This window comes from Myodes glareolus, chromosome 1 (assembly GCF_982192425.1).
Source record: "Myodes glareolus chromosome 1, mMyoGla1.1, whole genome shotgun sequence".
NCBI classification, from domain to species: domain Eukaryota; kingdom Metazoa; phylum Chordata; class Mammalia; order Rodentia; family Cricetidae; genus Myodes; species Myodes glareolus.
The window spans coordinates 76,374,170-76,401,908 of record NC_142026.1 but is presented as its reverse complement, the minus strand read 5'-3'; the positions used below and the strand labels follow the sequence as shown (position 1 = coordinate 76,401,908).

Here is a 27,739-nt window from a genome sequence, read left to right as displayed (position 1 = left end):
ACCTTTGTCCTCTATTTGGTTTTGAACAATGTAGTTATTGGAGGTCCCTCTGGGAATTCCAGAACATCATGCCCTGGTTCAGGTAACATGGCTCCTATAATCTAGATCTCACTATCCACTTGCACAAATGAAATTGCTTCTGAAATTTCCAAACCCACACAATCTATCCTTCATTTCCCTATCACTCCTCAGATCAGGTGATTGTCCCAGGTCCACTGATTTGTCCCACTCTGTGCAGACTACCCAGGTGTTGCTGCTATCATACACCAGAACTTTGTATAAATGAGTACAGAATAAAGAAAACAATATTGTATGGGCGTACAAGGTCAGATATCTTCATTGTACACGTTTATAAATTGACCCCTGGAAATCTTTGCTGAACTACATAGGATAATCATCTAATGTCATCAATCTGAGGCATCTTGTTCTAGGAAACACCCAAAATTGGCATCCCAAGTGTTTGTTGAGCTAGCTGCATTCTCTAGATTGCTAAAGGCCAGTCCAGAAGACTAAATTTTCACTGTATCCTGCATCAGATTAATCATCTCTAAAACATCAGTAATTAATACAAATTATCACATTGTCTTTGGCCAACAAGAACATGAATAAACTCAAGATTGTACTAACCATTTGCATCCATGTTTTACCAAACTCCAAAACTGAGAACACCAAATGTTCTCAAACAGTACTTTCTTATTAGTTGAATATGAGTATCTGCTTGTAATAAAATCCATGAAACTCTTAGGCAATGGTAGGATTTTGCTCATTGTAACATGTTACCTTGTCTAATGTCTAAACTTTTTTTTAAAAAATTTATTTATTTATTTATAAAAAATTCAACTTCCTCCCCTCCTCCAATACCCTCCCATTCCCCCCACTCCCTCTCCTCTAGGATCCCAAAAAGCTAGTACATGCAGATGAAACAAGACCCAATATTCTGATATAGTACTTTAGAAATGGACTAAATATTTTACCATCTTTTTCAGTACTTCAGAATGCTCTCCCAGCAAACCCTTGGGAATTTCTGAGCAGTTTATGAGCAAGTACATCCTTTCTTGCTTATAGGTCATTTTTTAAAGCTTCATAGTCTCTTGATGTGTGTATAGATGAATTTACACATGGAATTAAGCCTAATATACATCTTTATTAAAGTACTTTCTTGAGTTTTATTTCATGTTGAATTTTCTGGTATGTCTGCAATATTAGCATTGTATAAAGAATTTAACAAATGGAATTTGATTCATTTATTGAGGCTCACAGAGTGGAATTTCAAGGTAAAAAGTGATGTGCTGATAGCAAAATTGTGTTCAGCATTTACCCATGGACAGCAATGTACTGAGGGTTATTGGAGACTGACAGACTTGTGGAGTCTATATATGAGTTCATGATCATGCATAAAAACAGCCCAGTTTGGATGATGTCCTTCAATAACACAGGCTTGCACTAATATTTTCATTTGTCCCATTGAAGACCACTCACTGTTCTTCATGAATGCAAGGGAGAGTGGCTTTCTTTCTTGGGCTCCCTAATCCTCAACATTCTGTCTGTGTTGAGCCCCTTTCTGTGGGACTATGTACTACCATAGTAGTAAGCCTGGAGCAGTGAGGACAAACAATCTGCCCTACTTCAGTTGACCCAAGTGCTTTCTCTCTAATATTGATTTTCTGGTATACAAATTTAGAGGAACAATTAGGAGTTACAGCACATGTTGTATGAGAGACTTTTCCAGGGGAGATATAGTATTCATATGTACCCACTCAGCCAAAATGGGAACTGACAACAGAACAAAGTATGCTTGCCACTGAAATCCATCTAGTTGAACCAATGTGTTTTAATGGTATTACTTACACAAATACAAGAATGGAGTTGTTTACAAGAACAAAAGTGAATCAAAGACAGTTGCCATCATGAAATGCCAAACCAGCACAAAATACAGCTTATGAACACTGGACACCCAGAGAATACTACACACCTGTAGGCATATCTACATGTATTGTAATAATGTATTGTATCTCACTGGCTCAATTATTCTAAACAGCAAGACTGGTATAAGTTTCTTGAATGGAATTAAACATAGTGATTCCTGACAGTTTCAGGAACATCCGGAAGCTATTTTGAGTTTTTATTTACAACCTTAATTACCTTTCCTATAGTCTCCAGAAAACTGACAAACAATAGCACATTCTTCAGGCTTCTCCATTTTGTATTCATTATGAATTATTTGAAAGTGAGAAAGTAAAACATTTTACTGAAAAATTTCCTACATTTGTCACATTTGCAGAATTTTTCCAAAATAAGTCTAGATTTTGTTTCCTAAGATTCGAACATTACTCAAAGGCTTTCACATATTTCTCATATACATAATAATTCCCTAGTGTGGATGCTGTAGTGGTCCATAAGGATAGAGTTTGGATAAAGCATATGCTATATTAGTATAGAAAGTTGTGTCTTCAGTATGTATTTCTTGATGTTTTCTTAGACCTGAGAGACAGGTAAAGGGTTTGTCATATACATTGCATTTACAAGGTTTCTCTCCTGTATCAATTCTTTGATGAGTTCTAAGGTGGGCTTCCTAGATAAGGGATTGGCCAAATTCACTGCACTGGTAAGATTTCTTCCAGTATGAATTTTCTGATGTTTTCTAAGAACTGAGCCACCAGCAAAAGATTTGTCACATTCACTACATTTGTAAGGTTTCTCCCCTGTATGAAGCCTCTGATGTGTTCTAAGATGGTCTTTCTGGATAAAGCATTTGTCACAGTAACTACATTTGTATGGTTTCTCTCCTGTATGGATTTTCTGATGTGTTCTAAGATTGGCTTTCTGGATGAAGCATTTGTCACATTCACTGCATTTGTAAGGTTTCTCTCCTGTGTGGATTCTTTGATGTCTTCTAAGGTGGGCTTTCCGGATAAAACATTTGTCACATTCATTGCATTTGTAAGGTTTTTCTCCAGTATGACATTTTTGATGCTTTCTAAGATCTGAGCCAACGGTAAAAGATTTTCCACATTCGCTACATTTGTAAGGCTTTTCTCCTGTATGAATTCTCTGATGAGTTCTAAGATTGGCTTTCTGGATAAAGCATTTCTCACATTCACTACATTTGTAAGGCTTCTCTCCTGAATGAATTCTCTGATGTCTTCTAAGGTTGGCTTTCCGGATAAAGCATTTGTCACATTCACTGCATTTGTAAGGTTTCTCTCCAGTATGAATTTTCTGATGTGTTCGAAGATCTGACCCAACAGTAAAGCATTTGTCACATTCACCACATTTGTAAGGTTTCTCTCCTGTATGAATTCTCTGATGCTTTTTAAGCTTGGCTTTCTGGATAAAGCATTTGTCACATTCACTGCATTTGTAAGGTTTCTCTCCAGTATGAATTTTCTGATGCATTCTAAGATCTGAGCCAACGGTAAAGGATTTCTCGCATTCACTACATTTGTAAGGTTTCTCCCCTGTATGAGTTTTCTGATGTCTTCTAAGGTGGGCTTGCTGGATAAAGCATTTGTGACATTCACTGCATTTGTAAGGTTTCTCTCCTGTGTGAATTCTTTGATGTATTCTAAGAGATGAGCCAACAGTAAAGGATTTCCCACATTCACTACATTTGTAAGTTTTCTCTCCTGTGTGAATTTTTTGATGTGTTTTAAGTTGGGATTTCTGGATAAAGCATTTGTCACATTCACCACATATATAAGATTTCTCTCCTGTATGAATTCTTTGATGTCTTTGAAGACCCGAGGAGGTGGAAAGGCATTTACCACATTCATTACATCTGTAAAGTTTCTTTCTGCTGTGGGTTCTGTAATGGTATTCAAGGTGTGACAATGTATAGAAGGACTTACTACATTGTTTACATTCATAAGGCCTCTCTCCTCCATGAATATTCTGATGTTTTCTAAGACCTAAGCAGTAGATGAAGGGTTTTCTACAATCATTACATTTGTAAGTCTCCTCTCTAGTGTGATGTCCCAATGAATGATAAAAGCATTTACCACATTCTGTACATTTGTAGGATTTCTGTCCATAATGGATTTTGTAATGTACTTTGTGGTGTGACAAATAGAGAAAGGGCTTACTACATTCTGTAAACTTGTAGTGTTTCTCTCCAGGATGAGGTCTCTGATGTCTACTGAGGCTGAAATAGGTCCTGAAACATTTTCCACATTTTCTGCATTGGTATGGTTTTTCTTCACTATGGATTTGTTTCATCTTTAATTTATGTTTAGAGTTAAAAAATTCATCACACTCTGCATTTTTGTGTTCTTTCTTTCCAGTGTGGATTCGTTGATATTGGCTAATGATAGGGCACAAATTTAAACACTCCCCATAATCTTTATATTTATATTGTTCTGAGGTGATCCCACTTTTATATCTCTTAGGGTTTGATGATTCGTTACAGGCATCACTGTGGTTACCAATTCTGTACTCCTTGCAGTTTTCTGTAGTATCACTTGTGTTATTAGGTACAACTTGGGAGGTACAACTTGGGAGGATCATTTCGTCAAGCTTATAACATTTGTAAGAATTCTCTTGGGCATTCACATGTTGATGGACAATATGCTTTGAACCTTGATCCAAGGCTTTCTCATATTTACCACATATGCAATGGTTCTCTGGAAAATTAGTACAATTAGGGACTAATAAGGATTGGTGCTCGATTAAACAGATTCAATGACTGATGCATCCTTCAGTTTTCTAAGACGAATGAATTAGCAATTTTTAGGAATAAAACTCTCACCAGATACCATTTGCGTTTCAATATTATTAAATGAGTACTCAGAAGAACCTCCACCCTGATCACCATCAAACTACAAGAATCAGTAATAGCCTTTTCATTTTTACCTAATTTGCATGCCTTGCAGAAGGCTAAACAAAACGGTGATAGGGCAATGCCATACTTTGAGAAAGGAGCTCTTCTACTGATCATATGGAGAATGCTTTCCTTTTTGGTTGCTGTTTATATTTTTGAATGAGTCACACTGTGTAGCCTTCATCAGCTAGGAACTCATTATGTAATCGAGGCTGGCCTGGAACTCACCAGACCCATCTGTTTTAGCTTCCCTAGCAATGGGATTAAAATCATGCAGTACCAGGACTAGAGACCATATCTCAAAAAAAATTAAAAAAATGAACAAAAATAACCACATGCACACCACCAACAGTTCTTTCTCTCTTCAAAAATCTCTCCATTCTTTTAAATATCAGAAATAGGTGAATAGCTTAATTCAAGAGTAAAATCAAAATATTCCAATTGAATACTCAATTATCTGTGAACACTGAATTTAGGGTTAAAAATCAGATGAGACTGTTGGAAAGATTATATATTATATAGTATTGTTTTTTTTTGCTGAGAAGACTGAAAAATATAAAGTTATGTTTTATTATCAGAATTTTCCTACTTTTTAGTAGTCTCTAGATAAGCCAGAGAGTTTACATAACTACAAAGTAGGTAAATACAATGGATGAGTGAAGAGTTCTACAAGTAATGCATGCTTACCTATAAAAACTAGATTGCTGTAATTCTCCCACATTACGTCCATGTAAAGAGCCCTTTGAGAAGAGTCGAGACATTCCCATTCCTCTTGGGAAAAGTCCACAGATAAATTTCTGAATGTCAATATACCCTGCAATGGAAAATTACACATTTACCATGTGCTGCTTGACAATATGCTTTCCTAGGTAAAAAGAGACCTAAGAAATCAGAGACAATAATAATATAATATTATTATATTATTGATATAAATATATATCATTTATATAAATGAGGCATGGTATTTTTCAAAAGACAAAAGTTTTCTAACAATGCTGTAGAGAAACCCTGTCTTGAAAAGCCAAAAAAAAAAAAACCCACAAAACCCAAAAAACCCATGCAGATGAACGCTCATATACATATTAAAAACTTCCCTTTATAAGTCAGAAGTAGAAACCTGTCCATTGCAATCTCTCTGCAGAATTTCTACATATGTAAAACATAGCTTCAGGGGAAGGAAAATATGGGGTAGGATAGATAGCCTTTTTCCTCTGAAAGAAGACAGCAATGTAATTAAGAGGGACATTCATTTATGTTTGAAAATTTATGTCCTATTGCCCTAACCGGCAATTAGGTCTCTCATGGAGCTACCTGTTCTGACCATTCTCCTGGATGTGCGGCATCATTTCTCACACACAGTCCTCGCCTTCTCACTTTTCTCAAAGTCCTACCAGGTAACTGTGTCTCTCTTGGGCTAGGAGCCCTTGGCTCTGTTCTTGTGTGACAATGTACTGCCAGCCTGAGCCTACTCTGTTCTGTCCTCCTCTGAGTACCAGGGAAGCCAGAGGCTCTCAAGTTTTGGACTTCTCTGGGCAGCATCCTTGGGAACTGTCATATACCTCTTTACTTCCATTGGCATGTCCTTTGGAGACCCCCTGACCACTCCTTTCAAATGAAATCTGGGCTCAATGTACCTTGGACCAAGTGGCCGGGTCACTGAGAAAAAATTCTATACTTTCTTTTTCTTTGCTCTAAGATGTGCTTGTTTCTGTCTGATCTCTCTCTCTCTAAACTTTGTAAATGTACTATCTGTATGGTTTTTTGCAACGTGGAGTCAGAGACGGAGAGCCAACTTCATTTTGTTAAGCATACACCAGCTTGTCCATGCAGTATCTGCTGATCTAATCCTCTGTAAAGTATGTATGGATCATTTGTCTGTGAGTGAATCTGATTGCAAATTTTAAAATCTGATTCTTCCTGCATTACTTTCCATGTGGACACGTGTGCTTGTCTGGCTCCTGCGGCCAGCTACACTCATGGAGATATTTCTCCTGCTCTCTCCCCTCTGCCAGAAGCCTGGGAGATGCACAGTTTAAGCTCCAGCCCACTGTATTCTCCACATGGCTCTGGTTTTGTGGCCTGCTGATCCATGGGCTCCCTTTCCTTCTGTTCCTTCCTGGTTTTCTCTCACTTTGTAGCCAGACAGCAGATCCACTGTGTTATCTCTGTTTTCACCTGCAATCTTGCAGCTCGTTTTCCCTCTCAACTTCCTCTGGGAACTTATAAGAACACATTTCCATAGTCTTCCACTTTTTGACCCACTCTCTCTTCCTCCACGAACTTAGATTTTATAATAATATCTTGGCCTCAGTACAAATCAATGGCCCAAACTGGCAAACGTGATTTTCAAATTCTCACAAATCGTCAACAAATGCTATGGCCATAGACAAAAGGTCTCCAAATATCTTAAACAGGCATGCTCTGCTACACTTCCAAAGTCCCTTACCTGCAAGGCTCTATCTCCTCACTCCTAAACATCATTTATCTCTATATTTTTTTTTGCACTTTGCTCTCATGAAAATAATAATATCTGAAGATTATGGTGTAATCTTGAACTCGGAATTTGTAAATTATTCATTGGGTATGGTTTAAAACGTATATAATTAGTAACAAAATTTGGCTTTAAACTTAAAACAAAAGGCCTCTACCATCAAAACAGTTACATCATCACCTGTTACCAGGTGCCTTTCCACTGTCAGCTATGCAACATGGGCACCCTTTAAAGGTGCCCACCAGAGCACAGCTTGCTCTCCTGTCTCATTTCTGTTGCCTCTTCTTTCCTCTCTTGCCTCCTCTTGTCCCCACTCCAACAAGTGTTTCACATTTTCACTTTCTCCCTCCCCTAATAAACCTCTTGCACAAACTCTGTTGCATGTTGTGTGTTTCCTTAGTGGCATACCTTGGCAGGTCCCACCAAAAGGTATCCACTTTGCTTTCTTTTTTTTTAATCCTTTCATTTTTATCTATATATCTTTAAAAATAAGTAAAATTTTGTTTGGGTTTGCCTGTAGTTTTAAATTATGCATAAAACTCAGACTGTTTTTGCAATAATAGATTTTTTTTAACTTTAAAGAAACAGTCAAGTCTGTGATTATGTATGGTACTCATAGGTTTTATTGGATGTCACTTTTCCGCCTTCTAATGCTTCATATTGCTGATCTCCCTAAAGGCATTGTTTGTGTCATCCCAGACTCCCCCGCTCCACTATTGCTGTCTCTCTCTACACAGCTTAATGGCTGCTGGCTTGGCTCAGGGAAACTCTCTCCATCATTCCCAGGCTTTGTTAAAATTCTGATCTTCAGGATATGGGCTCTGTCTTCCTGAAGGGTTGAATGTGGCAGCCCTCGGATATGAGCTCTGAATGGCATGAAACTTGACTTTGGAGAAATAGATGTAAAAAGGAAGCAATCATACACATTCTTCGGCTCTAGTTAATTCCAATTTCTTCCCTGAGGGTCATTTTTCTACTTTTCCAGTGTCTCCAATGTAGAGCATGGAGGAAGCCCTGAGCGTGATAAGTCCTCCCTGAGCGTGATAAGTCCTGAGTGGGTGTGTGCTGTTGACGTGTGAGTTGGCATGTCAAGGACCAATGTCTCATCCCTATGGGAGTGTCAAAGCTCATAGGAATGGCAAAGCCTTCCTTGGATCTCAGTATGAATGTTGACAGTTTGTGCAGAAAATGCCCACCATAGCTTTCTCTCCATGATGCACAGCTTTCCTTCCAGGATGCATGGCTTTCTCCCTGGGATATTTACTACTTGAAGACTTCCCTTAGAGAAACAGCTTCTCCTGAGATGAGGCAAATTTGCCTCCTTATCCAGCTGTATGTAATAAACACACTGAGCTTCCAGGGCTGCTGTGGCTTGTCCATCAGGGGGTCCACACCATCCAAAACTAAAAAACAATTTTCAAAGAAATGTGGACATGACACTGACCTGTGGTGCACTTACAGGAGAACCATCCATTCTTCCTGTTGCTCTTCTCAGTCTTAGCAACAAAGACTGGCACTCTTCTTGACAAGTCACATCAAGGTGTCAAAAGTAACAAGCTAAAATGAATACAATCCTGTTACAAATAGTGCTAAACAACATAAGAGAACCCAAAGTGAAAAAGATACCAGAGGTTTTTATCAACATTCTTACAGACAGGAAAGCATGGAAGGATATATTTAGAGTGATGAAAAAAAATAGCTGATCTTATCACTGCACCCAGAAATGTTGGCTCTTAAAATTCATGGAAAAGGAAGTTCACTTGAAGAAAGTTACAAAATATCACAGGTCATGCACTCAAACAGCACTAAAGATCATAATTGGAGGTAAACTATACATATAAAAATCAGAGAAATTGTCCATCACAACACAGGTAATAAAGACATTTTACATAAAGAATAGAATAGAGAAGAACTGGGGGTAAGATATGAAACCCAACTCAAAACAACAGCAAACCATTATATCTAACTGGAGGAAAGAAAAATATACCAGTAATTTTAGCAACCAGAATATTATTAAAAATCATATCAGAAATAAAAACCCTGTAATATGAAAGTCTCAACAGAAATGGAACTGTCAATATTTTTATGATGAACTCCTATAGAAAGCTGAGCAGAATTTTAGATGATTATATAATATGTCTGCTAAAGCAGTAACTCAGAATCAACCACTTACTTTCTCATCAATTATTTATCCTTCTTTCCTTCCTCTAGAAACTGGAGATAAAGAAACTCCTTCTCAACAAGGTAATGGTATTACAGAAATTCATTCATGCATAAGTCTATGCAACAATCTGTAACTCTTTATTTACAAGAAATTATAGACGTAATAATGGAAATGACCCTTGTTAAAGAACTCACTGATAAAGAGCCTACAGATATCACTGTGTCACCGGGTGGTGGTGGCACACGCTTTTATTCCCAGCACCTTGCCTATAATAAATCCAATCCCACATCCCTAGAGGGTAGCATAAAAACACAGTCAATACATTCAGAGCAATATGTCTTTATAGAACCCAGCTATCCTACATTAACAGGTTCTGAATATCCCAACATAGCTGAAGCAAAAGAAGAAAGATCTTAAAGTCATCTGTATGAAGATGATAGAAGTCCTTAAAGCAGACATGATTAAATCCCTTAAAGAAATCCAGGAAAATACAAAGAGTATAAGGAAATGATTAGAACACTTCAAGACCTGGAAATGGAAACAGAATCAGTAAACAAAACACAGACTGAGGAAATTCTGAAAATAAAAAACAAACAAACTAGGAATTCAAAAAAGAATTACAGAGGAAAGCTTCATGAACAGAATATAAAGGCAGGAGAATTTACATCAGTCAAAATGTTAAATCTAAAAACTCCTGAAAGGAAACATCTAGGAAATCTGCAACATGATGAAAAGATGACATCTATGAAAAACAGGGAAAAAGAGAAGAAATGAAGCTTTTATGTTTTCAATATAATCATAGAACATAAGGTTCATATCCTAAAGAAGGAAATGCTTACAAATGTACAAGAAGCATACAGAACAACAAATACATTGGGCCATAAAAGAAAGACCCTTTGTTACATAAAAATCAAAACATTAAGCATATAGATCAACAAAAGGCTATTGAAAGCTGCAAGAGAAAAAGGCCAAATAACATCTAAGGACAGACCCACTAGAATTACACCTGACTTCTCAATGGAAACTCTAAAACCCAGAATGTCATGGACAGATGTTTTGTAAACCCTAAGAGACCTGAGTTGCCAGTCTAGACTACTTTACCCAGCAAAACTTTCAATTAATATCAAAGAAAAAAATAATATCTTCTACCGTAAAGACAAATTTAAACAACATCTATAAACAATAGACAAAACCAGCCCTACAAAAGGTACTAGAATGAAAATGTCAACTTAAGGAGGTAAACCACACCCATAAAAATACAGGGAATAGATAAACTCAGACCACCCAAAGCAAAAGGGAAACACACACACACACAGAGTTACACTGACACACAGCTCACCACTACCACCACCAACAAATTAACAGAAATAAAAAACCAGTGACCATTGATATCTCTCAATTCCACAATAAAAAGACACAGACTAAGAGAATGGATTCAAAAACAGCACCCATCCCTCTTCTGTATTCAAGAAACACATCTTAACATCAAGCATAGTTACTACGTTAGGGTAAAGGGTCAAAAACTATTCCAATCAAATAGACCCATAAAACAAGCTGATATAGTCATTTCAATAGGTACCAAAACAGACTTCAAACCAAAATTAATAAAAAGGGGAAACACACTACAAACTCTCCAAAGGAAAAATTCACCAAGATGACATTTCAATTTTTAATATCTATGTACCAAACACAAGGGCACCCAAGTTTGTAAAATAAGTACTTCTACAGCTTAAACCACATACTGACCCTCAAACAATAATAGTGGAAGACTTGAATATCCACTCTCACCAATGGCCAGGTCATTCAGACAAAAATTAAAGAGAGATGCTGGACCTAAGAGACATAATAAACCAAATGGTCCTAACAAATATTTACAGAACATTTAATCCAAACACAAAATAATATACCATCTTCTCTGAAACTCATGAAACTTTCTACAAAATTTGACCACATTCTCCAATACAAAGCAAGTCTCAACAAATACAAAAAAACTGAACTAGTTCCCTACATGCTATCAGACCACCACTGGATATCAACAACAGAAGCAACAGTATCAAAATAAGAAATGAAAAAGGGATGATATAACAACAGATACCCAGGGAATATAGAAAATCATAACAGCGTACTTTAAAAGCCTGCACTCAATCAAATTAGAAAATATAAAGAAATGCAGTTTCTTGACTCATACCAAGATCAGACTAGCAATTTAAACAGACCTATGCCCCTAGTGAAATAGAAGTAACCATTAAAATTCCTAGAAAAAAAGGCCCAAGATGATTATAGAGCATAATTCTAACAAAAGTTCAAACAAATGTCAATGCCAATACTCCATAAATTATTCCATAAAAATTAAACAAAGAGAACATTTTCCAATTCATTTTTAATGCCACAGTCACTCTGATACCAAAACCACATAAAGAGGTAGTAAACAAAAAGAATAACAAACCAATTTCCAATTTCCCTTACGAACATGTATGCAAAAATACTCAAAATACTTGCACATTAAATCCAAGAACACATTAAAAGATCAACTACTAAGATCACGTTAACTTCATTCTAGAGATATAGGGATGGTTCAATACATGAAAATCAATAAATGTAATTCACCTTATAAACATACTGAAAAAAAAGCACATGACCAATTAATTAGATGCAGAAAATGCTGGTTACAAAATTCAACACCCCTTCATGATACAAGTCCTCTAGAGATTAAGGGTACAAGTGACATATCTAAACATAAGAAAGACAGATTATAACAAGCCTTTGGCCAACATCAACCAAAAATTTTCAACAGAAACTCAATGCAATTCTACTAATATCAGAAACAAGGAAAGGTTGTTCATTCACTCTTTCTGTATCAACTCAGTATAGTACTTGATGTTTTAGCCAGAGCAATAAGACAACTGAAGGAGATCAGGAGAATAAAAATTGAAAGGGAAGAAGCTAAAGCATCTTTATTTGCAGATGATAGGATAGTATATATAAGTCAACATAAAAATTCCACCAGGAAGCGTCTGCAGCTGATACACACCTTCAACAAAGTAGCTGGATACAAGATTAACTCACAAAAACAAGTAACCCTTCTTTATATAAATAACAAAGGGACTGATAGGGAAATCAAGGAAACAACAACTTTTACAATAGCCTCAAATAATACAAAATATCTTAGGTTAACTCTAATCGAACAAGTGAAAGACTTACTATAAAAACTTAAAATCTTTAAAGAAAGAAATTGAAGGAGATGTAAAAATATTGTAGCATGAGGGCCGGCTTGTTGGGGTTCTGTCCCACCCAGTACCCCACTGGCGTCAACTCCCAATGAAAAATCATACACAGGACTTCATAACGTTATAAACTGATTGGCTCATTAGGTCAGGCTACTTATTATGGAAAGATCTCCCATGCTAATACATTATTAGGATTAACATTGTAAAAATGGCCATCTGCCCTAATGTAATCTCCAGATTCAATGGAACCCACATTAAAATAACAGCAAAATTCTTCATAGACACTGAAAGGAAAATTCTTAGCTTCATATGGAAAAATGAAAAACCTAGAATAGCTAAAACAATCCTGAACAATAAATGATCTGCTGTGCCTCACCATTTCCAATTTCAAGTTATACTACAGAGCCATAGTTATAAGAACTGTATGGTATTAGCATAAAACAGACATATTGATTAATGGAATGGGACTGAACACCCAAACACCTATGGACACCTAATTTTTGATAAAGCCGCCAGAAATACACACTGGAAAAACAAAGAAAACATTTTCAACAAATGGTGCTGGTCAAATTGAATACCCACATGTACAAGAATTCAAACAGATCAATATTTATTACATGTATAAAATTCAAGTCTAAATGGATCAAAGACATAAAACTAGACACACTAAACCTGATATAAGAAAAAGCAAGGGAATGAATGCAAATATAAATTGCATGTTTCTCAAATTCTCTTGGAAGTGAGATGAGGTTAAGCCAGAAATACAATAAATAAAAACCAGATTATTTGAAAGTTATCACCTAAAAATATTTTTGGAACAATCTGAGAATCTGTGACATCAGGTTGTCTACAAAAGTTAGTAAAAAGTAGAGCTTTCCAGCAAGTACTTCTTCCATGAAACTATTATGCTTTGATATTGTACATTTTTTGTTTTATTTACATTATCTGCTAAATATATATTTTCAAACTTACATGGCAAAAATCAAGTGTTTTCTCTGTCAGGGTTTTCTGTAATTATAGCACACACAAATACACATATATTATATTTATATTATATTAATGTCATCTCCTGCAATTGTCTTGATAGTTAATGAGCATTTCCATGATTTCTTATGAAAGACTTTTAGGATAAGTATGGAGAGCAGATGCCACTTATCATTAACTTAATTCCTAACTGATAATACCTGGTCATGGGGCAGATGCATTCTATATTTCTTCCCCATGATTTCAGAGGAATTGCTTTACTGTTTTACATAATCTGTTCAAATTTCATAAATGATCAAATGCAAACAGTCAAGAGAATGATCAAAGGTCAAAATAAATAAAATAATTCAAATAGATCTCTAGCAACCAATTGCAGGTATTTATGAATTCCTTGAGGAATGTAAAGGACACTCAATGAACTAAGCAAGAAGAATGAGGTTAGGTAATTCACAGTATCAAAACAGAATTAAGGCGATGCAAAGACAACAAACTCTAGCTCAGAGGGCTACAATGTGAAGAAACAGAAAAATTCTCAACTTTTACGAAGGAAAGAGACATCTCTCAACTGTTGATGAAATTACTTTGGCCATCAAAAAGCAGGAAGCAGTTTGGAGAGAACTGTGCCCAAATTCATACTGTTTATAAATGTTTCTTTACATTTAAAGGTGGATATGATTTAGAGATGAGTACTTTGCATTGTTATGGATCTTGGTTTATTGCTACAAATTTAAAGTCAATTCTGTTATATGTCTATTTCTGCTCTTCTTGATTAAGATAATTGTGTTTGTGCAGCTCATTTAAAATATAATGTATAATTAAGAAATAAAGTTAATTGATACTCATCTATAATTGTTAAGCTTGTAGATATGTTAGTTTGGTTTTCTAAATGTACAGAGATATATTTCATATGGATAGTTATTCGTCAATCTCTCAAAGACTAACAGAATATGGCATTTAAAATGTTTTAATAACTTATGACTTTTTATGACAGGAGACACATCTGCTCCTGGCACTACCAATTACTTTGAGAGGAAGATGGGCCTCACAGAGGCTCCTTATGGAGCTTACTAGCAATTTAGTCAAGAAACTGCTTTTGTCTGGACATTTTGATGTTACACTTATAAACTGAATATGCAGGACCCACAAAAATATGACTGCTAAAGTTACCTAAAGAAGGTGAGATGGCCCTTTAGGGTTTCTGCTTCATGAAAGAGTTTGCCAGACATTCTGCAGGACACAGAAGACAGTGATTGGCAAACTGTCAAAATAGATGGAACTGTCTTTGAATTTTCTGCTTCATGGAAAATTGTGCTAGATACCCTGGGCCTGTATGCTGAAGATGGATGCTCCAATGTTACAGAAGAGCTTTGGGTGACTGTCCAGTCAGGGACATGTGTCTGTCAATTCTAGAGAGTTTGGAAGTTGCTTACAATGAACTTCTGTTAACGTTGGTAACATTATATCCTTCTGCAGTCTTTGATGGAGTTGAAGGACAGATAGTTATAATTATAGTTTTTCTTAGTTATGATAAAAGATAAGGTAGATATAAATATTCTAACTATAATTCTTGCTTGATACCTGTTTTGTTGTATGTAATTTTATTATATTCAAGTTAAAAATTTCCTTTTCATTTAGACAGAGAAGGGGAGATGAAATGGGATTCACTTCTGTATATGTGTTGCTTTTATTTGTTAATGAATAAAGAAGCTGCTTTGGCCTATGACAGGGCAGAACAGAGATATGCAAGGAAAACTAAATGAATGCTGAAAGAAAAAAGGTGGAGTCACAGAGACACCATGTAGCCACCACCAGAGGAGACAGATGATGGAACCTTGCTGGTAGGCTACAACCTCTTGGTGATGCATAGATTAATAGAGATGGATTGATTTAAGATGTAAGAGCCAGCTAGACATATGTACAAGCTAATAGGCCAAGCAGTGATTTAATTAATACAATTTCTGCATAATTATTTTTGGTCTGAGTGGCCTGAAATGAAGGAGCAATCTCTGCCAATACTCAACAGCTTTACTAATCCTACCCAGAAGAAACCTGAGGACACATGACTGGAGAATCCATTGTTTTTAAAATAGCAAAAAGGGAAGGACCTGATAAGCAGCAATAGAAAATAAACGCTTACTCTTTTAACAAAAGGTGGTATCATGAAAAGGTGAGTGGAATTCACTGCAGCAACGTGAAATTCAACAGCAGTGTAGAGATGAAGATGAAATTCAGCAGAACCAAAAGTTCCCAGAGAATAGTGAACTCTTCTCAGAGAAGAATATACAAGACCTGCAGGACTTTAGAAGCTCAACTGCAAACCACAGCACAGCATTAAGGGTGACAGTGAGAAAGAATGTCAGTCAGTGTGTTTGGATTCTGAATATATAACACACATGAACATCATGGAAGAGTTGTGTATGATTTAGGACATAATAATCACGAAGCCCTTTATCTCAAGTCCTCTTTGGTAAACTTGAGCTACTTAGAGTGGGAACATGTTCTTTCAGTATCACACCTGACTGATCAGGGAGGAGATTTTTGAGATCTGGGTTCTGTCATTACACCACAGAAGAAGAAAACTGTGGTGCTTGAAATCAATTCACTTTCCTTCCATAGCAGACTTCTCTGTAGATGATTCTGGTTCACAGAATTTTCTTGTATTACGAATTCTTCCACAAATAGGGATGATCCTCTCAAAAGTTTCTGCTGTGTTCCTAACTACATCGTCAGTATGATAAGCTTTCTTTTGCTATATAACAATGGGCAGAGAATGTTTTCCAGATCTGGGCTCCATGCACAGAAACAACTTTATTTCTCATCCACAAGGATCATTCCTAACTCTCCCAATGCTGACATGAGGTGCCAGCTATCCCATATCATATGCAGGCTCTATATTTAACTCTCACACTATCAGTGATACCTCCAAGTTCTTTCCTGTACTGTTTTTTTCTTTTGAATTTTTATGTATTACCTCTAGACCATCTGCTGCTTCTTTTTTCTCTTTCTTCCTCTTTTTTAAATGTATATGAGTGACTTTGCCTCAACATAAGTCTAAGCACTGCTTACATGCAGTGCCTACAGTGGTCATAAAAAGGCAACAGATCCTCTGGAACCTGAGTTACATGAGACTGTGAGGTGAACTGAACCTGGAAACTGTAAGAACAACAACTGGTCTAAACTGCTGAACCACCTCTCCAGTCCCTTGTGTACTGTCCCTTAAGTAGCTACTGTAGAGACTTAAATCAAGGAACAATGAAACAGGATTCACGGAGCACTGAGGATTTTTTTTCTTACAGTGTCAGGGTGCTGCGGAAGCTATTTCTGCTCCTTCAACCAATAGCTTTTGAGGTACCAGCCCACTGGGGTGTGGTGTCTTTTGCTTTAAAAATAAGCAGCGGCAGCCCTCGCTCTCTCTTGCTTACTTCGGATTCCGCTTCTGACTATCAGATGCTTTTCCTGTTCCTGCAGGAGGCTGTTGTCTAGGACGGTGATCTGTAAGTTTTTCCTTTTAAATAAATAACCCTTTTATTAATCTTAATTCTGAGTTTGTGTGGGATTGTCTTGTTTTGTGACTTACTCCATCATCAGGGTAAGTACAATGCCATCAAAGACAGTCACACAGGTAAGTGGCAAAGACATGCTCAGAAGTTATGACAGCAAGAGGTGCTGACTGTGAAAAACACTTGGGCATAATTATGTGCCTGAGGACTTAGAAGCAGAAGAACAAACCAGTCTGAACTACTACATGAAAGATAGTAGAAAGACTGAAATGAAATTAATAAAATAGAGAGGCAAAGACAATACAATGAGTCAACGACATAGACTTGTTTCTGTGAAGAGAGGAAAGTACTGACAAAAGATATTACTCTTAATTTGAAAGAAAAGAGTGAATGCCTAAGTATTAGGACAAGAGCTAAAAAGAGGACATTGCAGTGTATGTCAGTGTTACCGTATGGAGTGTTGAGGAAAGTCATGTGCAAATAAATCAGAATTAAAGGAGAAAAGGATGAGTTCCTAGAAACAAGTGAATAGACCAACTTTCTGTGTCTTATAATAGTAGGCATTATGCAAGTGCTAAAACTGAAGCAGGAAGCATTTCTTCTTAAAGTTTCTGAGGACTGGATAGATTTAGCATGAACTCTCCTTTCCTTTAGACAAATCTTACACTAATGGCAAAAGGAGAATATTGCAGAAAACACAAAAAAAGGAAATCTAAGAGTCACCCAACAAAGCTAGCTTTATATGGACACCCGAAAGAGATGAAAAAAAAACCCCAAATATATGCAAAGAACAAAATTACAGATCACTTGTCAGGATGGATATAGATACAGAGACTAAATTACATGGAAAGAGACTAAAAGCTCAGGGAAATGAACTCAGTGAAATGAAACATGATCATGTCAATAGACTCAAGAAAGACTCATGAACAAATAACATATTTGCTCAGTAAAAAAGCTCTGAAGAATGTAAGCATGGAAGGAACATATCATACTAAAGATAATGAGACAAACCTAAACCTAACACTACAATAGATGGACTACTGCAATCAGGACAAAGGAGGGTGTACACTCCTTCTACACTAATTCATGTATTAGTGGGTAGACAGTTCAAGAAGAACAGAAAAATTTAAAGAAGAAAGTATAAGAGACTCAGAAACCCAGCAGACCTCTTACAGAGGAAATAGAACTCTGTAATTCAATATTCATGTGAAAGCTCAGATCTAATAGTCCTGATAACCCTCTTAATAAGCTATATAACCCACACACGGCATCACTTGGTTTTGAGGTTTTTGTTTGTTTGTTTTTTGTACATACCAATGAGAGGATGCTGAGAAGTCAGCAGACCACTCCCAGTGTTTAGAAATATCCTGGACTCCTTGGTGGTACCATTCATAGTGTCAAAACTACTATGCAGGCTAGGACAAGGGTCAGAGTTGTCAACAGTTATATCTAGATAGGGGTCTTGGGTGCAAAAGTCCCAATATGTCAGGCAAGGCATGCCCACTGATGTCATAGGGTAAGATTACTTTGTGAATAAGAGAAGGAAGGTTTTCTGGCTTGATCTGAGGATGGTAACACAGAAGGAAATATATGTATGGAGGATGGGAAGGGGCATATATAAAACTTTTGCCATATGACATGCCAGTTGGAATTATGAGCACACTATGATCTGGCAACCTAGCCTAAACCTGCCTAAAATCATACATGAAGTATGTGGGTGGTTAGTGTAAAGAAAACATGGCTAGTCAGGGTTGAGAGAGAAGGGTAAAAAGATGGTAATGGTGAGTGATTAAACCTATGCAATGGTTAAATATCAGTATTTATTAACTATAAAAAAATAAACAAAATTTAAACTAATAGAATTTAAGGAAGTTACCAATGCCTGGTTAGAGGCAGATCCTTTTTATCATCTATATAACCAACTAATTAGAAAAGTCTGAAACTTTGTTACTGTTCTATTTATTTAATTATAAGCAGATAGTAAACAAAAACATGTTGTTTTTTTTTTATGAAGAAAACAAAGAAAAAACTAACCAAGCAGAAGAGACCTCTAAAATGAAAACTTGAATTCACTGAAGGAATTGAGAATGACAAAAGGTGAGAAAATCTTGCATGCACCTGGAATATGATATATTATTATAAAATTATCAGTGTTAAAAGATTTATATGATTAACTCAAAATCCAGAACAATCAAGCTCCCCACGATTACTTCAGAGAAACAATAAAGAGAATCCTACAAATCTACATGGAAACACAAAGACCCTAAGAGCAACCCCAGGCACACAGAGCAGAGTTTCAATCATCCCAGCTGTGCCTTCTGATGACACTGCAGAGAGACACAGAACAACAGCACCTTGGGAATGACAGAAAAGTAAACACACAACACAATAAGAGAAGCAAATATAGAACCAGGACACAGTCAAATTTCAACAAAAAGGCGAAAACGTAAACTATAGAATAGACAGCCTCATCAACCAATGGTATTGGGAAAAGTAAATAGCCAAATATAAAGGAATAAAACTGAAGGAATTAGAAAATGCTTCAAAAAATGAGAACAGGAAAAACCAAGAGGCATCAATGGTTCTAACTAAATATTATATTCAAATTATAGTAATGAAAACATTTACAATTGGTATGAAGGCATGATCAGCAATCTGAATGAAAGAGGGACAGCATCACTCATATGCAAAATCAAATAAAATTTTATTTGCTATTGAATCTTTTTCAAAGAGTCCTCTAATACCTACAATAGGATAATCCTGAGGTTATCCTCAGGGAATTATCTATAATCAGTTTGAATGAAATAGAATGTGGCAAAATCAATTTCAAGTTCTTTTTTTACTGTCACTCGAGTCCCTCCCCATTCCTTCACCTCCTCCTCAGTGACTCCTGCATACCTGGATCCTTTGCCACTGTCTCCTCTCTCTACACCATCCCAGGGCTTTTGGTTCTAACTGACAGGTGAGCAGGACTGGTTGAGTAGTGGGAGACCTGCATAAGGGAAAGCGATTCTTCAAAAAGCACCTGAAACTTTCCATGGAACAAACATGAAAGATGCTGACACCTGTAAAAGGAGAGAGAATACCAGGTAAAATGTCTTTCTCTGAGGATTTCACTTTACTCTCTGAGATGAGAGACTCATTCACACACAGCTCCCATACATGCAGAGAAGTTTTCCCAGGAACCCGGAGCAGGAGAAAGGAAGGCTGCAAAAAACCTATTTTCACCCACAGAAACCAGACTGTTGTGTTTCTTCAACAGGAGATCTCTGTATAGAGACTTGTGAGCAGGGTCCAGGCATTCCCACTCCTCCTGCAAGAAAGAAGTCCACAGTCACAGCGTGGAATGTCAACAAACCCTGAAATAAAAAACAACTATTTAGTCACATTTGCATGGACAGAGTGCTTTTCTTGAACCATGAAGACATTTTTCTGATCTAAGTGAGTGAGCATAAATACTCAAAAAATGCTTTCTACTTTTGTTTTCATCTATAATGAGTTTTCTAACTAAAAAATAGTATGGACTGATATTCACTCATAGCATCCATATAGGGATTGCTTGGACCTAAGTTATCACATTAGTATCTGAGATATGCAGATACATTTGTAGATGCTGCATGTACATCATAGAGTGCATACTTTTCAGATGTTAAATTAGTAGGGGTTAAAGTTTGCCTCGTAAAAGTTAATGTTCACAATCATTATTGCAGAACTTGATAAAGTATTGTTATGAGTAGCCCACCAGAGATTAGCACTCAAACAGTTTGTAGCCAAGCCAAAATAGACTTGATTTATTCCAGTCATTTGACACCATACCCAAGTGTTCAGGGTCCTAGGCGAGGCTCCAAGTATCCAGAACACAGAATTTTTAAGGACAGAGACCTAGGCGTAGGTGTCTTGCTTGGCAGTTACAGGGGAACTTCTGCAGTACCAGTAGTTTGAAGCAAGCAGTTTTTAACAGGAGCTAAGAGAGGACATTACCCTCCCTCAGGAGGGTTCCTGCACACACAGGCAGCTAGGATGAAAGATCACCTGGAGAAGGTTCTCCACAAACAGTTTTAACAAAGGCTAAATCAGATAGGTTAGATAGGACATCCTGACCTTTAGTTCCTCGTATAGAGTTGGGTAGTTTTCCATGGGATTCTCCATCAAGGAAATCAAATTCTAGTTAACCCTGGAAACAGCTTCAGCAAGAATACAAGATGGAGGAACCTCTGCTCTGTCTTAAACCCGTCACACTGTATTTTCTGATTCAATCAAACCTGCACTGGTTCCTCATGTGACTAAAATCTACAAGGCTATCTGGGTGCCTAGTCCTAGGGAATGCATGCATGAATTTAAATTTCGAGATCTTTGTAACTGCTACAATAATAGCAAAGAGAACCCTGTTTGGTAGGCAGCATATAATGCAAACGCTCTACCAGGTTATTTTATGAAAATATTTTGACAACAATATGATAAATCAAAAAATCAGGATGAGTCCTAGTTCATAGGATCTCAAACTTCCAGACAATGGTAAGATTTCCAGGACAGAACTGTGAGAGTGGCGTCCTTAAGAGCAGCCTCAGAGAGCACAACCCTGCTACGTTCTCGCAGTTCCCAGCCCCGCAGCTCCTCTGACCTGGGAGGTTCCAGCGCCGCCGGACTGCCTTTCCCGCCACTCTGCTGCTGACAGGTGACTTTCCTAGGACACCCCACGTGGCACCTGTGGCTACCGTGAATTTTTAGGCTTGTGTACAGAAGCCAGTGTCCTCCGCCCCGGAATCGGGAGCATGGAACCCCCAGGTCCCACAGTGAATGGTGGATTTTCCTGTCACTCTGGCATGGCTCCTTGGAGTGCTTTCCTGGCTCCGCCCACTACACACCGGTTCCGGTTACGTGGTTCCTCTACGTCCGCGTACGCAGACACTTTCTCTTTCTTAATTAGTTTTCTAAATCCATCCAAGTTTTTTCCTTTTATCATCTCTCGTCTGATCAAGCGAACGTCCCCGCCCGCGAAGACCCTCCCCACTCACTCCGTCTCAGGCTGTCTTCCACCCAGCTCAGGCTGTCAGGCTGCCCTGGACCCGCTCTGCACAGTCTCCCTACATGCTTGCTGCCAGCCTAGAGCAGATCTAGGAGTACGCTGCACTCAAGCTGTCTGACTCTGTGATCTGACCCCTTCAGATACAAGTAACCAGCCTAGGTTCTCATCTTGGGTTAAGAAGGCACAGCACCCTAAATTCTTATGATCAAGTCCCATTCCAGAACAAATTAAAGACAAAATGTCTTTTGACTCAAACCATATCTCTGTACCCTTAAGGAAAGCACTTTGAATGATATCCAAGCTACAGAACTCAAAAATTCAGAATCATGTTTAAGGAGGTCAAAGTATATAAAGCACGTAAACGAGCTCAAAGAGGTTAAGTATAAAATTATTTACGGGCAAGAAAACGAAGCAAATGCCTGAAGGAAATGAAGACAATGCAGGATTTGAAAGCCAAATTCGATAAATAGTTAGAAACATCGAAAAACCCAAATTGAAATGAAACAGGAAATACAAAATGCAATAAGCCTAATAATAAAATAAATCACGTAGGAGAGAGAATATCATAATTTGAAGACAAAGTAGAGGAGCTGGATTTTTCAATCAAAGAAAATGAAGAATTAAAATAAAATGCTCCATGCAAGTAGCTCTGTTAAAGGTAAAAGTGAAATCCGGCAGTACAGGAACTCACCATGGAGATCTTAACTGGGAAACGGGATAATCATTTTTGCCGTTATTAAATGAAGTGACCCTAAAAAGCCATCTTTATTTTTCCCTCATAGACCTCCGCAATTACAAGACAAGTATCTCTAGTTACATTATTAGCAATATTGACTTGGGGGAAGACATTTCAGGAACTTAGGATTTTGAAAGGAAATAGGTGTCTTAGGAGGCAGTGGTCAGTCAGTCCATTAACAGCCCAGTGCTGAATTCAACATGTGCTTTAACTGCTACATGGTGGCATTGCCATTTTGCTGGCTCTCAAGAATCTTTGTTTTCCAAAATCCAATTAAAAGGTGTTTTTAGATAAAACATAGAAAATTTAGTTTTTAAAATATGCAGTGGTAAATGCAGAAACTCATTGTTGTTCCTGATGAAGAAAATAAGCAATGTATATTGTAACAGTCTTAAAAAATAAGCTGTACCATGCCATCTACGGCTATGGGAATATTGAGGAAAAGGATGTGGGGAGGCAATAAGAATGGAAAAACGTACATGGCCGTGACATGCCGTTCTCCAGACTCCACACAACTATAGTAATCAGTAACCCAAAGCAACTGTATTCACCTGCACTAGCCTCACTCAAGACCAGCCCTAGCCACAATCAGTCTAGGAAGGGGAGAGGCTCACAGGGCCTGACCCTTTACCTTTCAACTGTGGCTATGGATGGATTTTAGGAGAAGGGAATTCACTGTCTTTGTTGTATCTTTTCTGCTGAACCTATAGGGTGCCTGGGCTTACGTAGCTGGAAAAACCAAGGTTGAAAAGAAGAAGAAAAAGGAAAAGGTCCTTGCTACTGTCACAAAACGAGTTGATAATTGTAAGAATGGTGGTACCCGGTGGTTAAGCTTCAAAAAATTCCCAGGTATTATATTACTGAAGATGTGCCTCGGAAGCTGCTGAGCCATGGCAAAAAGCCCTTCAGTCAGCACGTGAGATGCCTGCGTGCCAGATCACTCCTGGGATTGTCCTCATCATCCTCACCAGGCGCCACAGGAACAAGGGAGGGGTTTTCCTAAAGCAACTGGGTAGTGGTAAACCATTGTGACAGTAAACTGCTTGTGACAGGACCTCTTGCCCTCAACAAACTTCATCTGAGAAGAACACATCAGAAGTTTATCATCGCCACCTCTACAAAAGTTGATATCAGCACTGTTAAAATCCTCAACCACCTGACTGATGCTTACTTCAAGAAAAAGCAGATGGGTAGTCCAGGCACCAGGAGGGCGAGATCTTTGACACAGAGGAGAAATATGAGATTACAGAGCAGCGCAAGGCTGATCATAAAACCGTGAACTCACAGATTCTGCTAAAGATCAAAGCTGTTCTTCAACTGCAGGGCTACCTGTGCTCTCAGTTCTCTCTGACGAATGGGATATATCCTCACAAACTGGTTTCCTAACTTGCTAACAACCTAATTAAACAGCTTCATGTGTCAAAAAAGGGAGGAATAGTAATAGTGGGTAATAGAGTGAATACTTGTGAGGTATTATTTATGGCTATTTACATTGGTATAGTTTTTGTATATTGATACAAGTTCAAATTATATTTTTTACTTTTGTTTATATTATTTGCACATATATACAAAGTTATTTTGTTATATTGTATATATGCATACTTCTACCTCAGTTTAGGACATTTTATATATTGATATAGCTTTTAGGGTATATTTTCATATTATAATAGGTCAATAGTTGTTCATGTTTTTTGTACATACAGTTAGATCAATGAGGTTCTTTAGATAAATAGAGACTGTATTCTGTCTAGATAGGTATTCTACGATCACTTCAAGGATCTGTGGAACATGACATTTAAATAACTTAAGGTTCTGTTGACATGGGACGTTATTGCTTCTGACAGCACCAATCTATTCCCTAGAGAATGTTGAGCACCAAAGACACTCCACTTGGAGCTTGTTTTCTTCTTGACAAAACTGGCCTTTGGGCAAGGAACTGACAATGCCTCAACCACAGACAAGTTAAATAGTATCTGGAGATGGATAAGCAGGACTGTCAAATATTGCCAAGGCAGGGTTTTGAAAAATTTCCTGCCTCTGAAAATGGTCTGTTAGTTACACCAGGCCTTAGCCAAAGTTGGTTGCTTCAACATTGCAAAATGAGAGTTTTCTTAGATAGCTAATTGTCTCCATTATATATTGCTCGCTTTGGTAGCTACTTGATTGTACTTCTTGCCTGCTCAAGTAATATTATCTCTCTTCTCAGGTCTTTGATGGGGTTGAAGATTGGATAGTCATAGCTACTGTACTCCTATGATCTAGCCAAGCCATTTATTATATAAGACTTGGACTCAATAGGATAGAATGTTTATTAAAACATTTAGCATATGTTCCTTGCTTAATATTGTTTACACTGGATATAATTCTAATTATACTTGATATCTGTACCGAGTGTACATAGTTTTATTGGGTTTGAAACTCTCCTATTTAAAGAAAAAGGGGAGGTGCTGTGGGAACACATTCTGTTCTGTCAGTCAATAGCCTTTAAGATACTAGACCACTGGGTTGTGGTCCTTTATACTTTAAAAAGCAGTGGGAATTGTGTGCTTTCTCTTTCTTGCTTCCAGCTCCTGTTCCAGCTGGCAGACTCTCTGTTTCCTGTTTGTGATGAGAGGACTGTTGTTTGGTATGGTGATCTGTAAGTTTTTCCCCTCAAATAAATTACCCTTTTTGTTATCCACAATTCTTAGCTGGTGTGGAATTGTTTTGTGCTTCCATAACACACAGCTCAAAACCCACATTCTCACAGATGACCCTAGTTAATCTTGGTGGACCAAAAAAAAAATTGAATAGAAATGAACATGAGAGAGACAGAGAGAGGTAGGGAAGGACACATAGAAACAGGTGGGGAAAGATAGATAGAGAGAAAGAGAGAGAGAGAGAGAGAGAGAGAGAGAGAGAGAGAGAGAGAGAGAGAGAGAATCATTAGAAAATTAATAGGGGAGTTCAGCTAATCACTTTCTGTTTGTGGGGCGTGTTGACCTTAGGCTAAAGCTTGCCTATAAACCTGCAAGCGAGCTCCCGCTAGCTCTTGCCTGGCTCCTGCATTGGGATGGATCATTTGGATTCTGGTGTAAGCTGGTGTTAAGTCTTACTCCTGTTTATTAAAGCTGTATATTTTGTATTAAGATAGTCTGGGGACTTTTCATTACCAATCTCCCTGCGGTTTCATCTGGCGCCCGAACATGGGCCTTTTCCCCACCCCTCGTGGTGCAGGCCTAGCAGCCTGAGCGTGCACATCACCTGGGGTCCGTCGGCGGCCCCACGGCCTTTACCCTGACTAGCCAGTTCCTAGCTTAAGTGCTCTGCCCTATGTATATAATGCATATCCGGTCCCATACGGGTCTGCCAGGTCCTCTAGCACAAGGTAATGCAGATATTGATCAATTATTGATTGGTAGTGTGCTGCAGGCATCTGAATTTCATAAAAAACATCATGTCAATTGCAAAGACTTGAAAAAAGAGTTTTCTATTACATGGCAACAAGCTAAGGAGATTGTAAAGAAATGCCCTACTTGCTCTTCTTATAACCAAACACCATTGCCTGCAGGGACTAATCCAAAGGGTATTAAAAGGAATGAAATTTGGCAGATGGATGTGTTTCACTTTCCAGAATTTGGCAAATTAAAATATGTACATCACACCATTGACATGTACTCTGGTTTCCAATGGGCAACTGCTTTAAGCTCAGAAAAAGCTGATTCAGTAATCACTCATTTATTAGAAGTTATGGCCATCATGGGTATACCTACACAGATAAAGACGGATAATGGTTCGCTTATGTTTCTAGGATAATGAAACGATTTTTTGCTTATTATGATATTAAGCATGTTACAGGTATACCATACAATGCTACAGGTTAAGCAGTTATAGAAAGATCAAATCGAACTATAAAAGATATGTTGAACAAACAGAAAGGGGTGGAAAATACCCCCAGGAATAGGTTACATAGTGCTTTATTAACCTTGAATTTTCTCAATGCTAATGAGAAGGGGACAACGGCTGCAGAATGATATTGGATATTGGAAAAGTCTGCTGAATTAAATCAACCAATTTATTTCAAGGATGTGCTGACCTTACAGTGGAAACCAGGAAATGTGCTACCTTGGGGAAGGGGTTTTGCTCTTGTTTCCACAGGAGAGGAAAAATTGTGGATACCATCAAAATTAATAAAGGTTCGGTTTGAAGAGGAGAAGCCTCTTGGAAGAGATAAATGATAACTCACTTACAAGGATAATAATCACATCAAAGGTAAGAGAAATATATAGGTTGGGGGCAGGGTTCTCTTTTTGTCTCCACAGGAGAACGCTCATTTTCAAAGGATCCAAGAGACCCTAGATAATTGAATATAGAAACCACCTATGACCCAAAGAGGATCAACAATGAATCCAAATAGTTTAGGTAAATATTATCATTTTTTAAATATGTACTAATGTGCATTTATTTATAAATATGTAGAGCTGATTTTGGAGTTGGACAATGGCTCAGTCCCTCTTCATTTCCAAGCCTATTGATAAGAGATATCCCAGAGTTTCTGTCTCATGTCAAGAGCCAAGATACGGGACAGAATAACTATAATTGATAAATTTTCTTTGCCTTTCCCCACATCTGTTTCTATCTTTATTTTATCTGTATCCCTCTTCATTTCCAAGCCTATTGATAAGAGATATCCCAGAGTTTCTGTCTCATGTCAAGAGCCAAGATACGGGACAGAATAACTATAATTGATAAATTTTCTTTGCCTTTCCCCACATCTGTTTCTATCTTTATTAATATATATATATATATATATATA

At 37.5% G+C, this 27,739-nt stretch overlaps 1 protein-coding gene and 1 pseudogene across 2 annotated transcripts; one reads left to right on the top strand and one right to left on the bottom strand.

The window, feature by feature from the left end:
- Positions 1-1,811: 1,811 nt before the first annotated feature.
- Positions 1,812-22,030, bottom strand: LOC125411812 (uncharacterized). The gene is made up of 6 exons (XM_048452186.3): positions 21,804-22,030; positions 20,415-20,495; positions 20,081-20,247; positions 8,752-8,864; positions 5,504-5,630; positions 1,812-4,619 (listed from the first exon to the last, which is right to left on the bottom strand). Exons 4-6 carry the CDS (start codon positions 8,779-8,781, stop codon positions 2,476-2,478), a joined length of 2,301 nt encoding a protein of 766 aa, XP_048308143.1. The 5' UTR covers positions 8,782-8,864; positions 20,081-20,247; positions 20,415-20,495; positions 21,804-22,030; the 3' UTR covers positions 1,812-2,475.
- LOC125411851 (large ribosomal subunit protein eL6 pseudogene) lies at positions 9,516-24,330 on the top strand (annotated as a pseudogene). The gene is made up of 3 exons (XR_015000573.2): positions 9,516-9,551; positions 14,674-16,484; positions 23,666-24,330. The product of XR_015000573.2 is annotated as a large ribosomal subunit protein eL6 pseudogene (transcript).
- Positions 24,331-27,739: the final 3,409 nt, after the last annotated feature.

What these genes read in the sequence shown, in the direction of transcription:
- LOC125411812 (XM_048452186.3), bottom strand. Translation starts at nt 8,781, where the DNA reads ATGGATGGTTCTCCTGTAAGTGCACCACAG. An exon ending in CTCCTGTAAGTGCACCACAG is followed by an intron (nt 5,631 to 8,751) that starts GTCAGTGTCATG and finishes TTTCCATTGCAG; the next exon opens with GGTATATTGACATTCAGAAA. An exon ending in CAGCAATCTAGTTTTTATAG is followed by an intron (nt 4,620 to 5,503) that starts GTAAGCATGCAT and finishes CTAATTTTCCAG; the next exon opens with AGAACCATTGCATATGTGGT.